Source organism: Diceros bicornis, chromosome 2 (genome assembly GCF_020826845.1).
Source record: "Diceros bicornis minor isolate mBicDic1 chromosome 2, mDicBic1.mat.cur, whole genome shotgun sequence".
NCBI classification, from domain to species: domain Eukaryota; kingdom Metazoa; phylum Chordata; class Mammalia; order Perissodactyla; family Rhinocerotidae; genus Diceros; species Diceros bicornis.
Window position 1 is genome coordinate 19,069,772 of NC_080741.1, and position 22,200 is coordinate 19,091,971.

The 22,200-nt window shown below is 41.4% G+C and overlaps 1 protein-coding gene across 4 annotated transcripts in view; it reads right to left on the reverse strand.

Moving 5' to 3' along the window:
* TMEM108 (transmembrane protein 108) overlaps positions 1-22,200 on the reverse strand; it is a 306,238-nt gene that overhangs the window by 135,235 nt on the left and 148,803 nt on the right. For 3 of the 4 annotated variants that reach the window (XM_058552977.1, XM_058552984.1, XM_058553003.1), the window contains one exon: positions 13,691-13,776. In XM_058552977.1, coding sequence (XP_058408960.1) covers positions 13,691-13,730 — 40 coding nt within the window. In that variant the 5' untranslated portion in view covers positions 13,731-13,776. The remainder of the gene's footprint in view (positions 1-13,690; positions 13,777-22,200) is intronic. The other variant, XM_058552994.1, reaches the window with a different exon arrangement.

Sequence of the window (22,200 nt, forward strand, 5' to 3'; positions counted from 1 at the left end):
CATTCCATTATAATGCTGTGTTTGTTGGGGATCTTCCATATGCTGTGCACTGTTCTAGGCAGGGAATACAGTGTACTGGCTCTTAGCTGACATTCCAAAGGCAGATGCAGGCAATAAAAAATAAAGAGCAAAGGAAAACATCAGGTAACTCCATGTGCTGTACAGAACTTAAACTAGGGTGATGTGATGGAGAGAGACTGGGTGGTGAGGAAGCTGCTGGGAGGACATTCTGAGCAGCAGGGAGCCAGTCATGCCAGGTCAGGAGGAATGACTGGCCAAAGGCCCCAAGCATGGAATAAGTTGGAATACTTGAGGAAGCAAAAGAAAATTGGTGTGACTGCAGTACAAGGCAAGGTGGAGGGTGGTAGGAAAGGAGATCCTAGAATGAGCACTGCACCAGGAATCCGTGGCCCCACATGTAAGCTTCTGCCCTCACATCAACCAGGCTTGGATCTTGGACAAGTTGCCTATCCTCTTAGGATGGCACCAGTTTCTTCATCTGTTAAATGAGGTGGCAATTACTAAAGGATCTTCCTTTCAGCTCTGAGAGTATATGATTTTATGACTTTTCCATATATACAAAGGAATAAAAATCCTGTCCTGGAAAACAAAAGAGGAAGCAAATGGAAATATCCTGACCTCTAATCTGCTTCAAGATTTAATCCTAAACTGATGTCTCCTTTGTCTCTTCCCCTCCCCCTTCTTTTTTATTTTTAATTTTTGTGAGGAAGATCAGTCCTGTGCTAACATCTGCCAATCCTCCTCTTTTTTTGCTAAGGAAGACTGGCCCTGGGCTAACATCTGTGCCCTTCTTCCTCCACTTTATATGGGACGCCACCACAGCATGGCTTGCCAAGCGATGCATCGGTGCGTGCCCGGGATCTGAACCAGCGAACCCTGGGGCCGCCCCAGCGGAGCGTGAGCACTTAACCGCTTGCGCCACCAGGCCGGCCCCTCCCCCTTCTTTTTTTAATGAAAATTATTTGACATCTGGACAACTCATTCTCATACAGAATCAGAGGGTAAACTTCTAAATTCCCTGGTGCACACCTAAGAGTGTTTCTCTCTAAAATCTGGACCAGCTTCCTCACAAGAACAACTAGATGTCCTGCACAGAGACTGCCCGCCTTCCTTTATAATTATACTACAACTCCCTCAGATGTCTAGAAAAAACTTCCTAGTTTTCAGAACTTTATATTTTTGAAGTATCCATTGACTGGGAAAATCTGGATTCTCAGATAGGCAATGACTCTGCCAAAGTTTCACCCATGGGAAAACATTTCCAAGGAGACCATGTCTGTAAGAGCCCCATCTCCAGAGAAAGAATAAAATACCTGGTCACACTCACTTATCATCACAATTCAATAATGCACAAGAGAAGCCCATGGGACTTCCCCACATCCATGGGGGAATTTCAATTACATCTCTAACCAAGGGACTTCATGACAGACAGCTTCATAATCAGCCCTTCGCCGCTCATCTCCAGCTTTCAGATGGAACTCCAGACTTGTTCTCAAAGAATGATACTTAGGAGTGCGACTTGTAGGGGAAAGGAGGGAGATGTAATTGTTTATATTTGTAATATGATGCATAAGAATGAGAACAAGGTCTTAGGATCCGAAGAGAGATGAGGTTTTACTTTAAGCCCAGAGAAATGGGCAGAGTAGGGGAAGGGATGATGATGGTGGTGAGAATAACCCAACATTTATGGCACTGTTCAAACTCTTTGCGTGTTGAACTATTAAACATGATAACGTGCATGTCACTCACTTAACGTGCTTACACAGTGCCTGGCACATCCAAAGACCCACAAACCCAGGAATACAACACTCCAGCTCTGTCACTTGTAATGGGGACAAGTCTAAGGTCTGACCTGTACTCCTACCAGAACTCATAGGAGAGACTATGCCCAAGTCAGCCTCTGTGGGGCTTGCTTGATAGCGCATCCTGCTGGGCCTCCTTCCCTTTCCAGGCCCACTCCTCATGCCCCGGACGGTTTCCTGGGAAGGCTTCCTAACAAGATGCTTGTCAGGACCCTTGTCCTGACATGCTTGTCTCAGGGCTCAAGGTCTGCTTCCAGGGATCCCGGCTGAAGACATATGCCAAAAAGAGAAATTCAATGTCCTCACAGTAGCAGACCAAGTTTTTGGGCGAAATATGGGACCTTTTTTTCCCTATGGAATTTCTATAGCTAAGCTATTTAAATAAGTATTATGTTTTGTTTTTTAGTTCAATTATTTTGCCCTTATTACGGGTCAAAATAACAATAAGATATCAATGAAATAATGTGACTGCATTTGTCTGAGCCTCTTTTTCCACCTCAGGGCTTCTCCTATGCCGTGGTGAGGGCTGCCTAGATGTGACCCCAGGTGATCAGAAAAGAAACCTGCCTAGCCACTCAGACTTCCTTTCAAGCTGGCACTCCCCAACCTCGGGGGGCTGTCCATGCCTCACAATGACCTCCAGGCCAGAGCTGGAATCTTACCACCCCTGTTCAAGCACCTGACCTAGAGTTTCCAACCCTGTCCTCTCATCATCTCCCACTACAACCGGGGATGCAGGGGAAGACCCCACGGGCACGTGGGGCACGATACTGGTCCCCTATCAGGAGACTTCTGGACTCTTGCTTTTCTGCCTTTTGGGGAAAGTGGGTACACTCTCATTTCTTCATCTAACCAAGGAATTTCAAAGTAACATATAGCATCTTTTCATCTCAGAGGGCTCCAGGCTCTCTCCTGAGCCACCTTATAATTAGCAGACCCTGCAGCTGCAAGCATGGGGCCCGGGCTCTGCCCTGTGGGATACAGCTGTCTGACTTTGAAAGAACATCTCAGGGAAATCATTAAGCACTTATGCTCAATGTTACCCAGACTCACTGATCACCAGACAGGGGACTCTCATTCTTGCCTCCTCTCATCAAACATGACACAATTATGTACCCAGCATGGGCATTCACTGGCAAGGTCAGGAAACATATCCTGTGCGCCAGCTACAAATGGGCACGGGAATCACACCTGGAGCCGCTCCTGCCCTGGGGGCTCACCATCAACGGGCATCTCACGTCCTCTGAAGCTCACAGCCCTACAGCACTTGGTCCCTGCAAATCCTTCCTGGGAGCTTGCATACCAGCTCAAATCACTGTTTTTGTCTTTTTTAAAAAAACACTCTACCCTCTATCCATCAACAGCTACAGCCCTCTTCTGCCCTCACTTTATGGTATAACTTCTCCAAAAAGCTGTATAAACTCACTGGTTTCATTTCCTCATACCCTACTCACTCCTCGGCCCGCACCCACTACTTACTGAGCACCTTTTTTGAACTGGGCACTATGCTAAGTGCTCCATACACTATATTAACAACTCTATGAAGTACAGCAATATCATGCTGCAGTCAGTTGAATGGTGGTCCCTCAAAAGTTATGTGTAAGTCCTAACCCCGATATCTGTGAATGTGACCTTATTTGGAAAAAGTGTCTTTGCAGATGTAATTAAGTTAAGGATCTTGAGATAAGATCATGCTGGATTATCCGTGTGGGCCCTAATGACAAGCATCCTTATAAAAGACACAGAGAGGGGAGACACAGGGAAAAGAGGGGAAGTCCACGTGAAGACAGAGGCAGAGTTTGGAGCGACGCAGCCACAAACCAAGGAACATCCTGGAGCCACCAGAATGGAAGAGTCAAAGAAGTATTCTCCCTTGGAGCCTTTGGAAGGTGTGTGGCCCTGCTGACACCTTGATTTCAGACTCTGGCCTCCAGAACTGTGAGAAAAAAAATTCTGTTGTTTTAAGCCATCAAATTTGTGGTAATTTGTTACTGCAGCCACAGGAAGCTAATATATTTTACAGATGGGGAAACTGATGACGATGCTGGGGAGAAAATGATAATGAGACTGGCCACAGCTCACAGGATACCCTGGGTGATATTCTGGTGCAGCCAGAGCAAAGGCAAGCGATTCACTTGTGAGAAGCTGTCAGGACACTGCAGCAGATAAAGGATTTATCCCCTGCAGGAAAAAAGCTCAAAAACTTCTGAGGGGGGGAGAGCAAAGAGAGGCGAGAGCTTGGTGGTGGAAAAGACCCAAAGACAAGGAAGAGGAATAGGAGAACAGGAAAGGGAGACATGAAAGATGATGCTGCGAAGGCAATGTGTCTTAGGTTTAGGGAGCTTCTTGGGTTCTAGACTGAAGAATCTTCAGTCTCCATCACATTTGTAAAGGCAATGACTTAATGGTTCAGAAAACTTGCAGAGAAGATTTGTTACAAAGCCAACATGAATTTGCTGCAAAAAAATCCCTTTTCTCTTTTAAAAATTCTGCTCTAACTTCTCTTATTCAGAAAAATCTTTCAGAATTCTACCAGATCCTGATAAGCTAGACAACCCCCTGATAGAACAGTCCCCACGGACGAGGCTTATGTGCATTAGCGAGGGTTCTACTGAATTGGAATCTGGGCGAGGACAAGCTAGACTGTCTTTCACATTTCTTTTTAAAATTTTTAAATAGGATTTGGTAAACAATAATACAATATAACAAAAGAAATAAGTTAATTAAGGAAAGTAGTAAAACAATAACCCATGTTTGGAAGGCATTTTACAACTTAACGAAATGTTTTTATACCCTTCTCATTTAACTCTCAATGATCCTCAAGGTAGACATTATACTCATCATCTGTGTAATGTAGTTTAGGAAAATGAGGCAACTCCAAGAGGTTAAGTACTCTGTGCACAGCCACACAACCACTTAGAGAAGAAGTAAGAACTCAGGGTACATCCTTTAATCCAAATTCTATGCTCTGTCCTACCCTATGTTTAAGGAATTTACTCACTAAGAGTTAACATTTAAATTTGCATAAGTCAACAGACCCACTAAGTGTGAGCACTTCTCTCACCTACATTCCTGCCAACCATGTAATGGAATGTACTCAAAAGACATAAAATTGAATTTCTTTAAAATATTTTATTCCTCAGTCTTCACTGGCATTGCTTACAATGAGAATGTCTTATTAAGATTTTGTTTAATCTGCAGAAGAAAGTTGTTGCCTTATGCAAATTTAAAATCACAACTTAAAATGTAAAAGACATTAAATCAACATGACACCTTTAAGGATCCAGTATGCCTAAACTTCCTGGGTTAATGTCACATTTGAAAGTGTAATGTCCTCAAATTTTCTGTGTGAATGACTTATCCTTCAGAACCAAAGAAACTTCTTCTTAGAGAACATTTGCAAATCTTTTCATAATGGAAAAAAGAAAAAAAATCCAGCCTTGAATTCTAGATTTGTAAAAGAATTATCTAGCATGAAGTGAGGAAGAAAGAGTCTCATAAAATCAAGTCCTAAAGGGGGCCCACTTCAGTGAACATTCAGAGCCAAGGGCCACTCTTATGCTTTCCCTTTGCTTTACAACCCTAGCTAGCCTACTCCTGGTACTCATCTCATTCTTAAAACAGAGTAAAAACTAACTTTCAGTGTATCCTAGAAAGTGACATGAAACTTCAAGTTCAAACCCTACAACATTGTGACTCTGCTGGTTCTCTCCCTGACACCTTCTCTCCTCTTCCCTCCTAATGCACACTGTTTTTCTTCCAGGATCCGCTTTACCAACAAGCAGCTCAGGTGATGCAGGGAAGCTGAGAGCACCTCCTGCTCCAGGATAGCCCTTCAAAAGTCTAAGACAGTGATTCTCAAAGTATGGTCCCTGGACCAAAGCTTCAGCATCACTGGAAATTTAGAAATGCAAACTATTGTCCCATCCCACATCTACTAAATCAGAAACTCTGGGGGCAGGGCCCAGCAACCTGTGTTTAAACAAGCCCTCCAGGGGATTCTGCTACACAATTAAGTTTAAAACCACTGCTCTAAGCCAGTGATTCTCAACCCTGGTTGCACATTAGAATCAACTGTTGCCCAGGCCCCACACTCCCCACCTCTCCCCCCCAAAGATCCTAACTTCATTGATCTGAGGTGGAGTATGGGCAAGGGGATGTGTTCAAAGCTCCCCAGGTGATTGTAATGTACAGCCAGGTTTGAGAAACACTAATGAAAGCCAATCAGAGTAATCCAGTCTAAAATACTGAACTGCAGTGTCGATGAAACGGATGCCTCCATTTCCATAATGTTGACTGAAGACCAAACGTGTCATTACCATTATTATAGCCACTGGTGGTAGCAGGAGAGAACTGCAGGCTGATGAACTGCTCTTTGCTACTAAATGGAGGATGCTCTTTTATTTCTTCAACAGCAGTCTTCAATAATCTCAGGAGTGACAGATTTGCAAGGGTGGTGAAAAGACAGTCCAATAGCTGTTTGGCAGTGGAAGTATGCTCAAATTGATATGTTTTGTATGGGAAGGGGTGAAAATCACTTGGAAAAGAATTTGTGGTGAGCCAGGATTTGAACCCAAGCAGTGTTAATCCAGAATCTGAGCCCTTAACTATGGCTGCCACACTGTCACTCCCCATGGAGATTATGACCAGGAAGTTTAAAAGGCAGAGGAGGAGAAGGAGGAAATGATCTCTCATTCAAATGCATACACAGTGTAATATCTTTATGATTGCCTGTAACATCTAAAAGAGCCTACACTTCTGGAGTCAACACTTCTTTGGACCTAAATACCACGTCACTCACGATTTATATCAACTCTCCCTCCTTAATCTCAGGGAAAATTTCCTCTCACTTATCAGGAGAAACAGAATGAAGATAGAGTACATGAGCCAGTTTCAGTTAGTGACAGACCAGCTAATCTGGTCTCTCTCCAGCTTCCAAGGGAAGGTGCTTTGCAACACAGGGCTCACCTGTGGTGGGAGCTGGGAATATAGATAGGTTTGCTGAGACTTGGTTCTAAAGGACAATTTAGTGGCAGAACCCAAGGACTACATTACCCAGTTAGTCATAATCCGTCCTAATAATTCTGTATTTTATCCATATATGTGCTTCCATATCGTAAGATGTAATTGATGGTGTGTCATAGTTTTATAGTTTTAAGCAGCATTTTTTCTCTCAGTGATTCATTAAATAACAGTGTACCTTACAATTAATGACATCTTAGATTTGATGAAATATGGTAACTACAGTAAACATATATTGAGTCTCACTATGCGTCAAGCTCTAGATTAGACCAGAGATAGAGGAATGAAAGAAATGGAGTCCCCAAGACCGAAGAGCTAGAAAACAAGAAAACAAGTACATGCATGCCCAGACCTAAATATTTCGTGGGGACAGAATGTCAGTTATGGTGGCTGGAGCACACTGTGGGCATCCACTGGGTGGAGTGGAGTGGTGTGTGTGTGTATGTGTGTGTGTGAGTGGGCACATGAAGAAGAGAAGTGGGGAGAGATGAGGCTGAAGAGATAGTCTGTGGGCATCCACTGGGTGGAGTGGTGTGTGTGTGTGTGTGTGTGTGTGTGTGTGTGTATGTGTGTGTGTGTTTAAGAGTGGGGACATGAAGGAGAGAAGTGGGGAGAGATGAGGCTGAAGAGATAGTCCAGGACCAGACTATTAACCAGTCTTAAATGCTAACCTAAGAAATCTAGGCTTTACCTTTTAGGTCACTGGTTCTCACACATTTTAGTCTCATGACCCCTTTATATGCTTAAAAATTATTGAGGACCACAAAGAGCCCTTGTTTATATGCATTATATCTACTAATATTCACTGTATTTAAAATTAAAGCTGAAAAACAAAAATATTAATTCATTAAAAACAATAAACTATTACATGTTAACAAATAATATTTTTAATGAAAAAATAACCATATTTTCTAAAACAAAAAAAATTAGTGAGAAGGGTGCCATTGTTTTATATTTTTATAAATCTCTGTAACATCTGGCTCATGAAAGACAGCTAGCTGGCTCTCATATCAGCTTCTGTAATCTATTGCGATATGGTTGAAGTATATGAAGAAAAGAAAATCTGGTTTCATGAAGATATGTAGTTGGAAAAGGGAGGACCCTCACCGACTTCCTGAAAAGGTCTCAGGGATGGCCAGGGGTTCTTGGAGCACACTATGAGAATTGCAGCTCTTGGACAGCAAAGCCATTGAAAGATTATCAGCAGATGACAGGCAGCTAATTCTGCAGGATGAATTAGAAGAAGGTGGCTTGATAATAGGGCAGCAAGCAGGGAGACTATTAAAAGGGTCCAGGCCACATGTGTATGGTGATGCATGATAATTAGTCTTTGGGTGCACACGATGTAATCTACATAGAAATCGAAATATAATGATGTGCAACTGACATTTATATGTTATAAACCAATGTTACCAAAATTTAAAAAAAAAAAAAAGGGTCCAGGCAAGACCACAGGAAGCCCTTCACTAAGCAGAGACAGTGGGGATGCAGAGAAATGAATGGCTTCATGTTCGAGTCCACGGCAGCTGGTATCCAAATGCATGCAGGGTGGGGCAGAGAACAAGGCAAGGATGACTTCAGGCATTCAGGGTTGGAAGTCTGGGTGAATGATAATGATAATAGGGTACAGATAAGGCATAAGAAGATCATTTCTGATTTTAGCTGGCCAAACAGGAAAGGAATGAGCCATAAAGAAAAATGATCTGAAGATTCTAGACCAATGACTCAGGGAGATCCAGACAAATGGACAGGCCCTGGGAAGCTTACCTGTTTAAATTGATATACTCAATACTGTTTAGAACGATACCAAAATAGCAGTTGCCTTAAGAAGGTAAATTTGATTTCCTTAAAAATGCAAATATCCCTGAGAGTTATGGAGAAGTTCCTTAACTCTCCTTAGTCAATGAAGCACACCTTGTCATTAACTAGTTTAGTCAGATTGCTTTCCATCTTAATGGAACACATGAGAACTTCAGATCACAACCATGGTAGGACAACAGGCCTAGGCAGGGACCATGGTGGGGACTTTGGGTCTACTAGGGGATAAGGACAAGCATGGAGGAAAAAGAGAGGAAAAATGTTAATCCCTTGTGGAAGACATTACTATATGGATATTTCTAGTTTAAGAAGTGACTGGAGGGAAGAATAAAGTCACAGGGTAGCTGGTTGACAAGAAGGGCTAGAGCTGAAAAGGCACAAAGATAGTTTGCTCACTTTAAAATATTTTCAGAGTCTTCTGCTCAGTTGGAGGGATCAGAGGAGAGGCAGATCATTCCGTCAGAAATGAACTCCATGCTCAACCAGTTCCTCATTTTACTCTAGCCTGGAAGAGTCTAGAGTGGTGGGTAATATGGACTTTGGAGTATACGTATGCATAATTCAAGCTTGAGACCAGACATAATCCACATGTCCCAGATAAAGAGGGCAGAAAAGGTGGTATCTTTTTCTTCTAAATTCTACAGGTTAGGGGCCCAAATCCACACCAGGAGTTCTCTTTCTCTTCCTCCTCCTGAGTAAGATAGGGGCCTGTGGACAGGTCTTTGGGTTGAGCAAAGGGTTACTCTGTGTGGTCAACACAGTCCAGTATATGCAGAGGGTGCAGGAGTGAGCAAGCAGGATGTACCAGCAAAAATACAGAACACAATTTAAGAAATACAAATGCCTGGATGTGGAGCAAACAAGTTACTAAACATAATCACTCCTTAACTCTAAGTATCCAAACAACTTTGACTTGAATAGATATTGGTATACAAAAACTTATTTTTATAAGACCATAGTAATTGTCTTAGTCTTCTTAACAATGAAGTAACACAATGAATTTCCAGTACACAGCCCCCAGGCAAAGACCAAATCTGCTAACTCATGACTCAGTGCCTCTCCAGCAGTGTCATGTTCTTAAAGGTTTGTGATGATACTCCTTACTTTCCATTATTATGGTTTTTTTGTCGGGGGGGCAGTGAGGAAGATTGGCCCTCAGCTAACATCTGTGCCAATCTTCCTCTATTTTGTATATGGGATGCTGCCACAGCCTGGCTTGACGAATGGTGTGTAGGTCCATGCCCGGGATCCAAACCCGTGAACCCTGGGCCACTGAAGCGGAGCATGCAAACTTAACCACTACGCCACCGGGCTGGTTCCTCCCCTATTACTTTTTTTAAAAAAAATCGTGACATGCCCTCAGCAAGGCAACCTTGATCATGTCAACTTCCTCCTCTGAAGAATGAGATCAACGATAATTAATGTCCCATGTGCCTTGTAAGGTATAGTGAGGATCAAATTCTGTAAAAAAGTTTTGTGACCAGAAAGTCCCATGCAAATGTCAGTTACAGTTGAGCTCCCAGTTAGGGTGTACTCCTCTCTTCCAGACAGGAAGGCCCAGTAAGGGAACTGGCATTTATTGTAGTCCTTCTATATGCTGTGTTATCTTGATATCTTATGTGGTGGATGGTCAGTTCCCATTTTACATATGAGGCTCACGGAGGTTAATAACTCACCTAACATAAGTCACCTACTAAGTGGTAGGGCCAGGATCTGAACGCTTGTCTTTGGCTCAAAACCCAGGTATTCTTAGCACTAGCTTCATACCTACTCTATTACATAAAAAAGAAGAATGAACACAGAATTTGGTTTTTACATAACCATGAAGGTTCTCATCACCACCCTCATCCTTATGCTTTCAGTTGTTCCAAGGTATCATATAGAATGTGAGAAACCTTCCCAAAGGGCTAAAGCTGGAGGATGAAACACTCACTGTGGAATGGAGCCCAAGAAATAAGACAAAGGCAGAGACAGTCAGTTGTAATAAAAGTAAAATATTAAAACCTCAATTGCCCTGCCTGCCAAGGACTGCATCCCTCAGCCCCTATCAGGCTCACGCAAGCCCCAATGACTGCTGATCGTGATGCAATGATCCAGAGAGAGCCTGTATTTTTTTCAGCCCCACCTGACATCACCAATAGGAAGCAAACTTGACCAATCATGGTTATAACCACCCCTGTCTAGACATAGGGACAGCAGAGGGGCCACACTGCTGATTTTTCCTGTGTGTGGTGGAGGCACTAGGTGGGAGAGAAAATGAGCACAAACAAAGAGGACAGAGAGACTCGGGTGTGAATTCCAACTCCATCACTCACTACCCGGTCACCCTGGGTCAGTCCTTAACTTACGCATTGGTAACACTTCTTCATCCTGAAGCACTTACCCCTGGAATGAATGAGGTGATGCAGGTAACTGATCAGCAGATGTCTGTGAACACAGCAGGCACTCCAGAAGAGCAGCTTCTCTGAAGATAATGATGACTCATGAACTGGCTCATGTCCACTAGTAACACTAGTGAGTAATTGCTTGTTTTTTTTTTTAAATAGATATTCTCTCTGGTAGACTAAAGATGACTACAAGTTCTTACTACTCTTCCCTTTGAGAGGTGGAGTCCAATCCCTCTCGCCTTGAGTCAGGGTTGGTCTTAGTGACTTCCTTGGCCAAGACAACGTGGCTGAAGTACTGCTCTGGGACTTCCAAGCCTAATTCATAAGAAGCCTTGTAGCTTTTGCCCTGGCATCACAGCTGTGGGCTGCCATGTAAGAGGTCTGACTGCCCTGAGGCCACTATGCTGTGAGGAAGCCCCATGTTGTCATGTGAAAAGGCCTCAGGGAAAAAAAGATGTTGGGCCAGGCCCGGCTGTTCCAGCCTCCAGCTGTTGGAGTTATTCCAGTCCAGATCCTAGACACTGTGGAGCAGACAGTCTCTGCCAACCCCTGCCCAAATTGCAGATTCATGAGCAAAATAAACGGCGGTTGTTGCTTTAAGCTACAAAGTTTTGGGGTGGTTTGTTATGCAACAAAAGATATCCAGAACACTCTCTTCATCAGGTTTTTTTCCCCAAGATAAAAACATCAGTTTGCTGAATTACATAAAGTAACATACTAAGTTTATGGTAACTCTGTAGTTCTCAAGTCTATGTTAGACATTAAAAAAAATTTTGTTTGTAGACAATGTTAATCCAGGCATAATTTAATAACAGGCTGACCAATGACATCTATGAGCTATTGTATGTGTATGTATGCATGCCAGAGTTTAAGTTGTCTAGGATTTTACTACATATCCAATTCCTCTCATGAAAAAAAAATGCTATAAATAACAGCTCTTCATCTCAGTGAACTTGTGAAAACCGTTCTCTGGAGTCAGACTAATTGAATCTAGTGCCCACGTGCTCCACCCTCCCAGCTCTGTACAAAGCTGGGTTCCTGTCCACAATCAGCTATCTAGTAATCAGGGTGGTTTATCGAGGGCCATTACCTACCTCCTAACCAGCAGGAAACCCACTCCGGGCTGTTTGCATTTCTGGGCAAGCTTGCAAACAATGAAAGTATTAAGACTAAGTTGATTTCCGCAGCTATCCAGATAGCGTTTGAGGAAATCCCCTAGAGCTTTCACATATGCTCCACTTGGGAGGATGGGCCTTGTTATAGCATAAAACTTGACTCTGAACCATAGAATACTTATTTAATGCCTTTCAAATAATATATAACCTTATAATATAATGCAAAACCTGGGGCATACAATCAGCATAGGTGAACTCAACAAACATTCTGCTGCCTCCCAAATCTACTCTGCTCTTTTTCATTTCCTGTTTCTTCTGCCTGCAAAGCCTGCCTCCCCTTCTTGAGGGGGGTCTGTGTGTGCAATCCTATTTATCCTTCAAATGTCCTCTCTCCCATCAAGGCAGAGTAATCACTCCTTGACGACATTGCTCCTTCAATCTGTAAAGCCTTTTCTCTAACAAGCAAGCTTATCATTAAAAAAAAAAGCAACAAACCTACAGTCCAATAGCATACATGGAGAAAGAACATGAAAGTCCCTCTAACTCTTGGCGACATTCCACCAGGCTGAAAACAGATCTGTATTTCAAGGATTAGAATTCAGTAGCAGCAATGAGTCAATTAAAATCCAACCAGAATGCTGTCTGTAGATAAAAGTGCTTTGCACTGGGGGGTGCAACAACCTGAATTGCTAAATTCTAAGGGCTGACTGGTGATTTGCATCTCAATCTCTTTTCATGTTATTTTCTTGGCAAAAGTGAACAAGGAGCCACTCAGCCTAGGGAAGACAGGTCCTCTATTTATTTCAGTAAGAACCAGACAAGCGCAAGGAACTCCAAGTTTTCCCAACTCAATGGCTTTGGTTTGACCTGGAGTGGGCAATGCCTGTTCTCCTAAATGGATCAATCTGAACATCAAACCCAGCAACTGGTACTGGTTTTTACATTTACTCAGTAACAATGTCAATCCCAAAGGCTATACAGTCTCGAAGCAGCAACTGGCACTTTGTGGCACAATCCTCAAAACACACAAGCAACACGCAGAAAGTCATAACCAAACACTGTTCATTCTACAGCCAAACCTAAAGAAATCACATTTTCACCACTCATTATTTAAGAACATGCATAATTATGCAAAACATTCAAGGCAAAGGCTGTACAGTCACTCAATGGTATTGGGTTCTATGTGACAAAATCCATAAAACAGCCTACCATTCCCTCTCCTTGAGGAACCTACAGAGGGCCATACTGGATCACTCTTTATTCTGCCACAAAACCAAGAGCAATAATGTTTTTAACACTCCTTCTCAAATTAACCATGCTTAACATGCCAATTTAGAATTATTAAAACGGAGTCTACATTACAACTGACGCCAATGGCAATAGAAGACAAGGCAGAGGGAAAATTTATTGTCCTCCCTCATTGACCAAACTCCGGTCTTCCTCTAGAAAGTGTGTAAGTTTCTGGCACTGGACAGACAATAACACTGGTATGTTCTAGCAGAGAAGAAATGCAACATCAACTTACTTAACAGTTGACAATAGAGGGCCTGTAAACTTCTCTTCATGGTATCATCTGGTCCTTCTTGTCCTCCAGTTTATTCATGATTCTGTCTAGGAAATTGGGAGAAGAAAATTGTTACATACAGGGAACATAATTCCAGTCAATAATCAGAAAGAACTCCACTCAACATGATCCTGGTTGTAAAGCCTGACTTTGAAGAGAAAAATTCTTGGAATGGATATACCACAGTTTAATTTATAATAGTCTATGTTACTAAATTGCCAATTAATTAATTGGTCAAATCCTCAAACTATACACACCACTGAAGGAAACTCAGATGGGCAACTAGAGAGTGAGAATCGGGCTGTGGAACTTTTGAGGACTTCTAATTTACCTCCCCCGCATCTTGAGTCTTGAAACAGGAGAGACAAGAAATTTCTACACTCATTTCCGCTATGGTGCTCACCAAACGAAATAACCCAAAAAGCTTCACCATGCTTGAAATTGTATTATATTAAATAACTTTTCTATTGTTTTCTGATTACAAGAGATACCTCCAGTATAGAATATTTGAAAAATACAGCTAAACAGAAAATATAAATATACAAGAAAATACAAATTATCTCTCTCTCCAGTCTTTCGAATGTACACTTCTATTGGTCTGACTCACTTAACGTATTATGCATTCTAATTTTTCTCCCTAGCAGCAGAAACATCTTCCTGTATTGTTACTATTACTTTACTACTGTATTTTAATTGGCACACAGTATTTAAGATAAATTCCTAGAAATGAAAGCACAAGGACACAATTTAAGACTTTTGAAATATATTGCCAAATTGCCCTTCATCAATACCACCAGTATATGAGGCTATCAATTAGACTGCAACCTACCCAATGATGGGTAATTTCTTTCCATCTTTGCCAAGTAAGTAGGCAAATATTCCACCTCATTGCTTTAATTTGCATTTCATATGTTTATCAGTCATTTGTCTTTTTAAAATTTTTAATTCACATTTGACAAAGATTCTTTAGTCAGGTTCCCGAACCTTCTCCTAGGCCCATCCATACACTTCTTTGTAAAACCTAGTTTTAGCAGGAACTCTGCTAAGTCTATTTAACCAGAACCTCCCACTCTCAATATCTAATCACCCTCATTATTGGATCAGGCCCCTCATCTTCCACCATCCCCCAGGCGATGATTACCCTGGCCTGTCTTCAGCAAGAATCCTGTTATGTCAGTTTAGCCAGAACCACCTGATGTTTCCTCTTAGCAATTTTCCATCCAATGACCACCTGCTCCTTGGCTATAAATTCTCACTTGCCCATGCTGTATTAGAATTTGAGCCCAATCTCTTTCCCTCACAGTAAAATCCTGTTGCAGTGGGCCCTATACCTATATTGATGGTCCTGAATAAAGTTTGCCTTATCATCTTTAACAAATGTCACTGAATATTTTTTCTTTAACAGATTCTTTAACTGTTCTCTACTGGCATGCTGGGTTTTTTTTCCTCATGATACCCCAAGTGAAACTGATAAAAAAAAAAATTTTATTGAGATATAATTCATGTATTAAAAAATTCAGCCTTTATACACAATTCAGTGGTTGTCAGTATATTTAAAAGTTGTGCAACCATCACTAGTACCTAATTCCAGAATATTTTCATCACTCTAACAAGAAACTCCCATGTTCACTAGCAGTCATTTCCCATCCTCCCCTCCCCTAGCCCCTGGAACCACTAATCTACTACGGATTTGCCTATTCTGTACATTTCACATAAATAACATTATACAACAAATGACCTTTTGTGTCTGCCTCTTTCACTGAGCATACTGTTTTTAAGGTTCATTCATGCGGTAAAGTATGCTTTTTTCCCCCTTAATTTTTGTAAGAATGTACACACACATATTACCATGATTAGAAAAGCCTTCCTTAGTCCAAGATGACATAGTTGCCTGTATTTTCCTCTGGTGTGGTTGATTTCCTTTAGATCTGTTTCCGGACTTTGTATTATGTTTTACTTCTCTGTTCACTCATTCTTCCACTATAACAGTAAGTGTTGTTTAAATTAAACTCTTAGTAGAATTAGTTCTCCATTATTACTCTTCTTTTTTAAGATTTGTCCTGTTGTTCTTCAAGCTTGTTTCTCCCCCCAAATTAACTTTAAGATCACTTTACTAAATTCCAGAAAAAATATCATTGGGTTATAGTTGGAATTATCTTCTACTTTATTAATTTGGGAGAGAGTTGATCTCTTTAAAATCCAAGTGTGGTGACAAAAAAAATAAATGATATTTTAAAGATTGTAGCTCTGGAGAGAAGAATTCCTTTCAGAGGGCGAGAAGTGGTCTTTTTTGGGGGGTGGGGGCAGGATACAACAGCTCAATGACTTCTTTGGTTAGGCAAATAAAAGCCCCCCTAAAGTGTGATCTGGATGAGTAAGAATGGGAGAAAGAGAGAGCTAAATTGCTCTCCATTATAAAATAATAGGAGGGTTGAGTTCCCAAAGGCTAGGAAAGTGGGGCTAAGTAGTTCAGAAATCACAGAGGCTGAGGAGATGATAAACAAGAGATGTTGAGAGACAGGCAGAGGCAATTCCAAAAGACAGCAGCAGGCAGGAACTAAGAATAAAGGATAAAGTGAGAAATTCCCCACAGAGGATGACCCATGACCTTTAAGATGTGTAGTCTTTAATTTTTCATTGCTTCTTCTTTTATGCTATTTGTACTTACACACTACATCTGTCCTCTTCCACCCCCACAACACTTATCCACCACTAGTATCCTTAAAACATCAGCAAAAATCTTATACAAAATATCCTTGTGTTGGTGTGCTCAGCTGGGCAATGAAAAAGAAACTGTCCTGAGACAAGGTGACCGGAAACAGATGTAGGAGCCACAGGAGCTATAAGCGATGGTTTGTGGGCATCTATGGGGTGCTTAGGACATGGTAAGTACTTGTCGACACAAATAATCCATAACTAACCTATAAATCAAACTTGGGGCGAGTTTATTATGAGCCAACCCTGAGGACCATATAGCCCAGGAGAGTCCTTTCACAAAGGAATGGAGCACTCCAAAGAAGTGGGGGTGTACAGAGTAGTTATCTACTGTCAAATAGCAAGCATCACATATAATTGGAATGTCCCTTTTACAATAGTCACAAGATTGCTTTGCTGGCACAGCAATTCGGTGAACACAGCGGGAACACAGCTGGTCGGTGGTCGCAAGGTGGGTGGTCACAAGGTGAGTACAGCAGGTTAGCAATCAATCCTTAGTTTAGGGAATGATGTTTATCCTTAAGGAAGTGCCGATGTGGGGGAAGTTACATCTTTATCTTTAAGGGCATTGTTCTTGCCTTTGGGACATAGTAAATACTTAAAGCAGATATACAATGTATGCTCGATGGCCACGTCAGGCCCTTTCGGATAAACAAGTTCGGGCCAAATTCGTTTTATACCAAATGGCTTCCTCATATATTCCAATATATCCTATTGCTTGTCATTTACTTATCATACTCAATAAATGTATAGTGAATAAACAAATGAACGATCCAGAACAGGAGAGCAAAGAAATAGCTATAGTTAATATTTGATCTAGGGGAACATATGCCCCTCAATCATCTCTGGAAATGCTTAAAGATTTTCAAGAAACAGACAATCTACAAGGCATGGAAGAGAGCCATTTTATTCTCATATCAAGAAACAACTGAGCCCATAAATCTGGGACACTTGGGATCATCTGGGTTATAGGGCTACCCCAACTATAAGCACCATATGGCCTAGTATTTATTCAAAATTAATCTTTATTTAAGTCTTTCTGTGGAGTTTTGTAGTGTTTTTCCTTCATTTAAGTACTACAGTCTTATCGAGTTAATTCCTGGCATTTTGTATTTATGTTTTTGCCACTGTGATGGAATTTGTTTCCATTATATTTTCTAATTGCCTCTATATGAAAATGACTGAGTTTTGTATATTCATTTTGTGACCTAATTGAACTCACTCCCTGTTCAAATGATGGTTTCTTGTTGAGTTTCTTGGGTCAACTGTGCTGCTTTGGATAGATGGAGAGCCACAATGAGATTCCATCAAAAGCCTCTTTTTAACTGTCCAGTAGGAAACACTAATTCTATCTGGTCTCTCATGGAATAATTTAGGAGCTCCAGTGATGACAACTAATTTCTGGGTGGAAATCCTAAGAAAGTACACAGTTTTAGAGCCAAAAGGCTGAATAAAAGAAAATGAGAGAAAAAGATGATGAAAACATCTGACCAAACGCATAGAGACAGCGGCACGGGGGGACCTCACTGATTATTAGCACAGGGGGAGCAAGGAGGTGCAAGTAGCCTGAACCACTCCTTAACGGCAGCGAGCCTAATAAAATCCTGCCTCTCCCTTTGGCTTAAATGGGACAGTTATATCCATTCTGTTGACTCAGGAGGGAAATTTCTCTTTCACAGACCACTTAAGTTGCAATTAGAAATGTCCATATAGCAGAGAAAAAGTAATAAACAGCCAAACAAAAACCTCTGATAGTTTATATGCAAATTAACCTGAAATGACAAGTTCATAGAGAACAAATAAGGAAGAATAGCCAGGAAAATCTTGGAAAACTAAAATAAAAAACTCAAGAAGGTGGAGTTAGGGGAGGGAGGGACTGCCAGCCCTACCAGACATTAAAACATACTGTAAAGCCTCTATAATTAAAAAAATTTGATATTGACACATGTATAGGCTGATTATATATGGAAATTTAGGGTATGATAAAGGTAGCCTATCAAATCAGTGGGCAAAAAGATGAACTTTTAAATAATTGTTGAGAGAATGGCAGTTATATGGAAAAAGATAAACTTGTACTCATTCCAAACACCACACATGAGCATTAAGTTCCAAATGGGTCAGACATTTGAGTGTAAAAACTAAAGTATACAAGTACTAGAAGAAAACATGAGTAACTTCTATTACTTGGGAGTAGAGAAGCTTTGCTAACTCTGAATGAAAGTTTGAAGCAATAAAGAAAAAGGTAGATAAACTTTATGACAAAAAATCACATGCCAAAAAACACTACAATTAAGTAAAAATACAAATGGAACATTAGAAAAATGTTCAACTTATAATAAGCAAAAAGTTAATATCCCTAAAATTTATTTATAATCCGAAATCAATACCCTTCCACTGCATTAGCAGTGGAGACAAATTAGCATTTGGAGACATGCACAGACTGGTGAAAAACTTGAGGTGCCCGACACACATGCCCCTGGCTGAGGTCCAGCAAGGCAATGCTCTGTCTTGTTTCAGCTTGCATACTGTAAACAAGCGGCCTTTCCGCAGGCTATTTAGTGCCACGTTCTTAGCATTTGATTGATATCTCTGTTTGAAATGGCCCCCAAGCATAGTGCTGAAGTGCTGTTTAGTGATCCTTAGCGCAAGAAGGCTGTGATGGGCCTCACGGACAAAATAAGCGTCTTAAATAAGCTACAGTTAAATAAGCATCAGTTATAGTGCTGTTGGCCTTGAGTTCAAAGTTAATGAATCAACAATACATATCAAATAAAGTGTCTTTAAACAGAAACATATAAAACAAGGTTATGTATTGATCAGTTGATAAAAATGTGACCAGAGATTCAATGGAACCTAATCCGGTATTTCCCTGGGAGCAATGGTTCCGTATTCACTAATTCAGTGCTCATAACAACTTTATAGAACATAACTACCACAAATAGTGAGAATCAACTGTATTTGAGTTGAGCTTTAAAATATTTTGTGAGGCAAAGAATGAAGATGACCAACGATCCAGGCCAACAGTAGAGCCTGAACAAAACATAACAATGGCTTTTCATCTCTCTTGGACAAGGGAAGATCTGACTAAGCGGACGGCCAACATACCTTAGAGTACCCTCTGGGAAAGTAACGAGGATGGAGAGGAATAGGAGAGTTGACATGACAATTAACATCACAGGCCTATGAAGAAGTTTGGAAAGGAGCATACTCCTCCATTTTACAGCTGAGGATACAGACACCAAGAAGTCAAGGTCTTTGCTCGAGATCAAACCCACCAGCTATGAAACTGTGAGCTAATCTCTTGACTGCTTTGATACCTGGATTCCTTGTTTGTAAAAGGGGTAAGAATGGTACTTAATATGCTTGCTGCAAAGACTGAGACAGTGCATGCAAAGCACTTGCCCCAGAGCCTGGCACACAGTAAGTGCTCAGTGCGAGTTAGCAGAAGGCAAGACACGACACATCAGGTCAGAGCTCACCAACCATCTCTTAACTTTGCTGCCCCTAAGCTGGAAATGAACCAAAGGGCTAAATAGCCCCGTTTGTTAAATTCAGTGTCTTATTTAAATTGGATTTAGAAATTACTCTTAGGAGTATAAATTGAACTTTAAGGTTCTTACTTATAATTTATACCTTTTTCTTTCTTAAAAAGGATCTGAAGAAGCTTACTACCAGATACAACCTGTACACCAGAATTAATAACATGTCAAAGCACATTAATGACATCAGAAAGATAGATCCAAAATTATGTGCAGAAAGGGGGGATTAATTTTACCATAAGATGCAATAATACACTCCCCTTGGAGCTTCCTGAAAATAAAAGCAAAAAACAATAGCTAGCATCATTTTTTTCTGGCTGCATAAATAGAAGTACATTTTAAATCTTGTTCTGAAATACAAACCTAAGCATTAGCATCCTCAATAGTTTTATAGAATGGGAACAGAATAGTCACATATTCTGTGGCTGCTCCTTATCAACCCACAACAAAAGCAAAGGTCACCGTGTTAAGTAATAATTCAGGGAAAGCATTTCAATGAGCAGCACGAGCACCACGGTATAGAAGAAAGAATCAGGCAGGCTGCCACTGAGTAGCTTTGCTATGTGACCTTGGGCAAGTTACTTAACTTCTCTGATCCTCAGCTTTCTCATCTGTAAATGGGGCTGACATCGAAATTAGAGTATTGCTGGGAGAATCAAATGAAGTAAAGCACGTGCCTGGCACAGTGTATGCGTCTGTCCTTTCTCCTGAGCTAACGGTGTACAGACAAGCTTTTGGGCATTTGGGGATAGAACCAAGAAAACAGAAGGAACTGATATTCAGCAAGTCACCCAGGGCTTCAGCCTCATGAGCACTGGCTTCCTTCAAAAAGGCAAATATGAAGGTTTCTCAGGATCACTTATGCCATAAGTCATAAATGGATGTATGTGTCCTGTGTGTCCACAGGGTTGAGTTTGGGTTATAGTGGTGTTTTTGGTCAAATTCTTTTGATACAGATGCTTTGCATATTAAATACAGGAATATCCTTCACTTCCAAAAATAAATGTTCTCTCTCATTTTTCTTGAAACTTATGGCCCTCCTATCTTCCAAATTTTCTCAAGTTTGTGCAAAAATATTTCACTTTCCGCCAAACCTGTGATCAACAGTGTGAGCACCATTATAGTGTCTCTCTCTGTCTCAGGTCTAGAGGTTTAGAGGGAGTAGTAGGGACGATGGTGAACTAGAAATCATAAGGGAATAGTGGCTCCAGCTAATTGTCAACAGGAAAACAGGTCTCTCCCCCACTCTTTTTTTAAAAGAAACTGAAAATCCTCTCAAAAATTTTTTCCCTAAATTTTCAAGAGAAGCCAGACATTTAGATGAAATCTCCCCATTTCAAAATACTAGCTACTAATTCATGTGGGCCAACACTACAAGCCGAAAGGAATAGGCCTGTGTGACTTCTGATTTATAAAGGCATTCCTGATGCAGAACCTGCATGGGTACTTTCCTAGCACACTGAGGAACAGAGTGTCCGTCTGCTCCTCCCTCCGTGGGGACTGAGTGAGAAAGCAGTGCAGATCAACTCTCCACCCTCGCCTCATTGGGGAGTCCTCCAACAGCCCTGGGGGAGGCTCTCACTCAGTCAACTTGAAAGGACAAAAAACACCTTCAGGGCCGGCCCCGTGGCTTGGCGGTTAAGTGCGCGCGCTCCACTGCTGGCGGCCCGGGTTCGGATCCCAGGCGCGCACCAATGCACTGCTTCTCCGGCCATGCTGAGGCCACGTCCCACATACAGCAACTAGAAGGATGTGCAGCTATGACATACAACTATCTACTGGGGCTTTGGGGGAAAAAATAAATAAATAAATAAAATTAAAAAAAACAAACAAACACCTTCAAAGAGCTCCTTTCCTCCCTTCCCCTTCAAATTTCCTTCTCTGAAAAGTTAAAGAAAATACTGGAGGTTGTCAGACTCACTAAGATACTGAATTTCAGACAAAAGCGCAAAAATTGTTCATCTCCTGCTAAGGAAAAGCCTACAAAAGGGACTCAATTCATGTGAATTCTGCTTGGACGGCTCAGAAGTAACTGCCTGAGTGTTCCGTAAGACCAGCTGGAGTAGATTTGCATTTGGGGGAGGGTGTTCTGTCCACAGCCACTGAAGTCAGCAACGGGGTAAAAATAGGACCAGAAGCTTCAAGCTTATTAGAATGACACAGACCCCCTTCTTCTGGCATTAAGGTGTATTAAGACCATTTATCTCATTTGAGGAG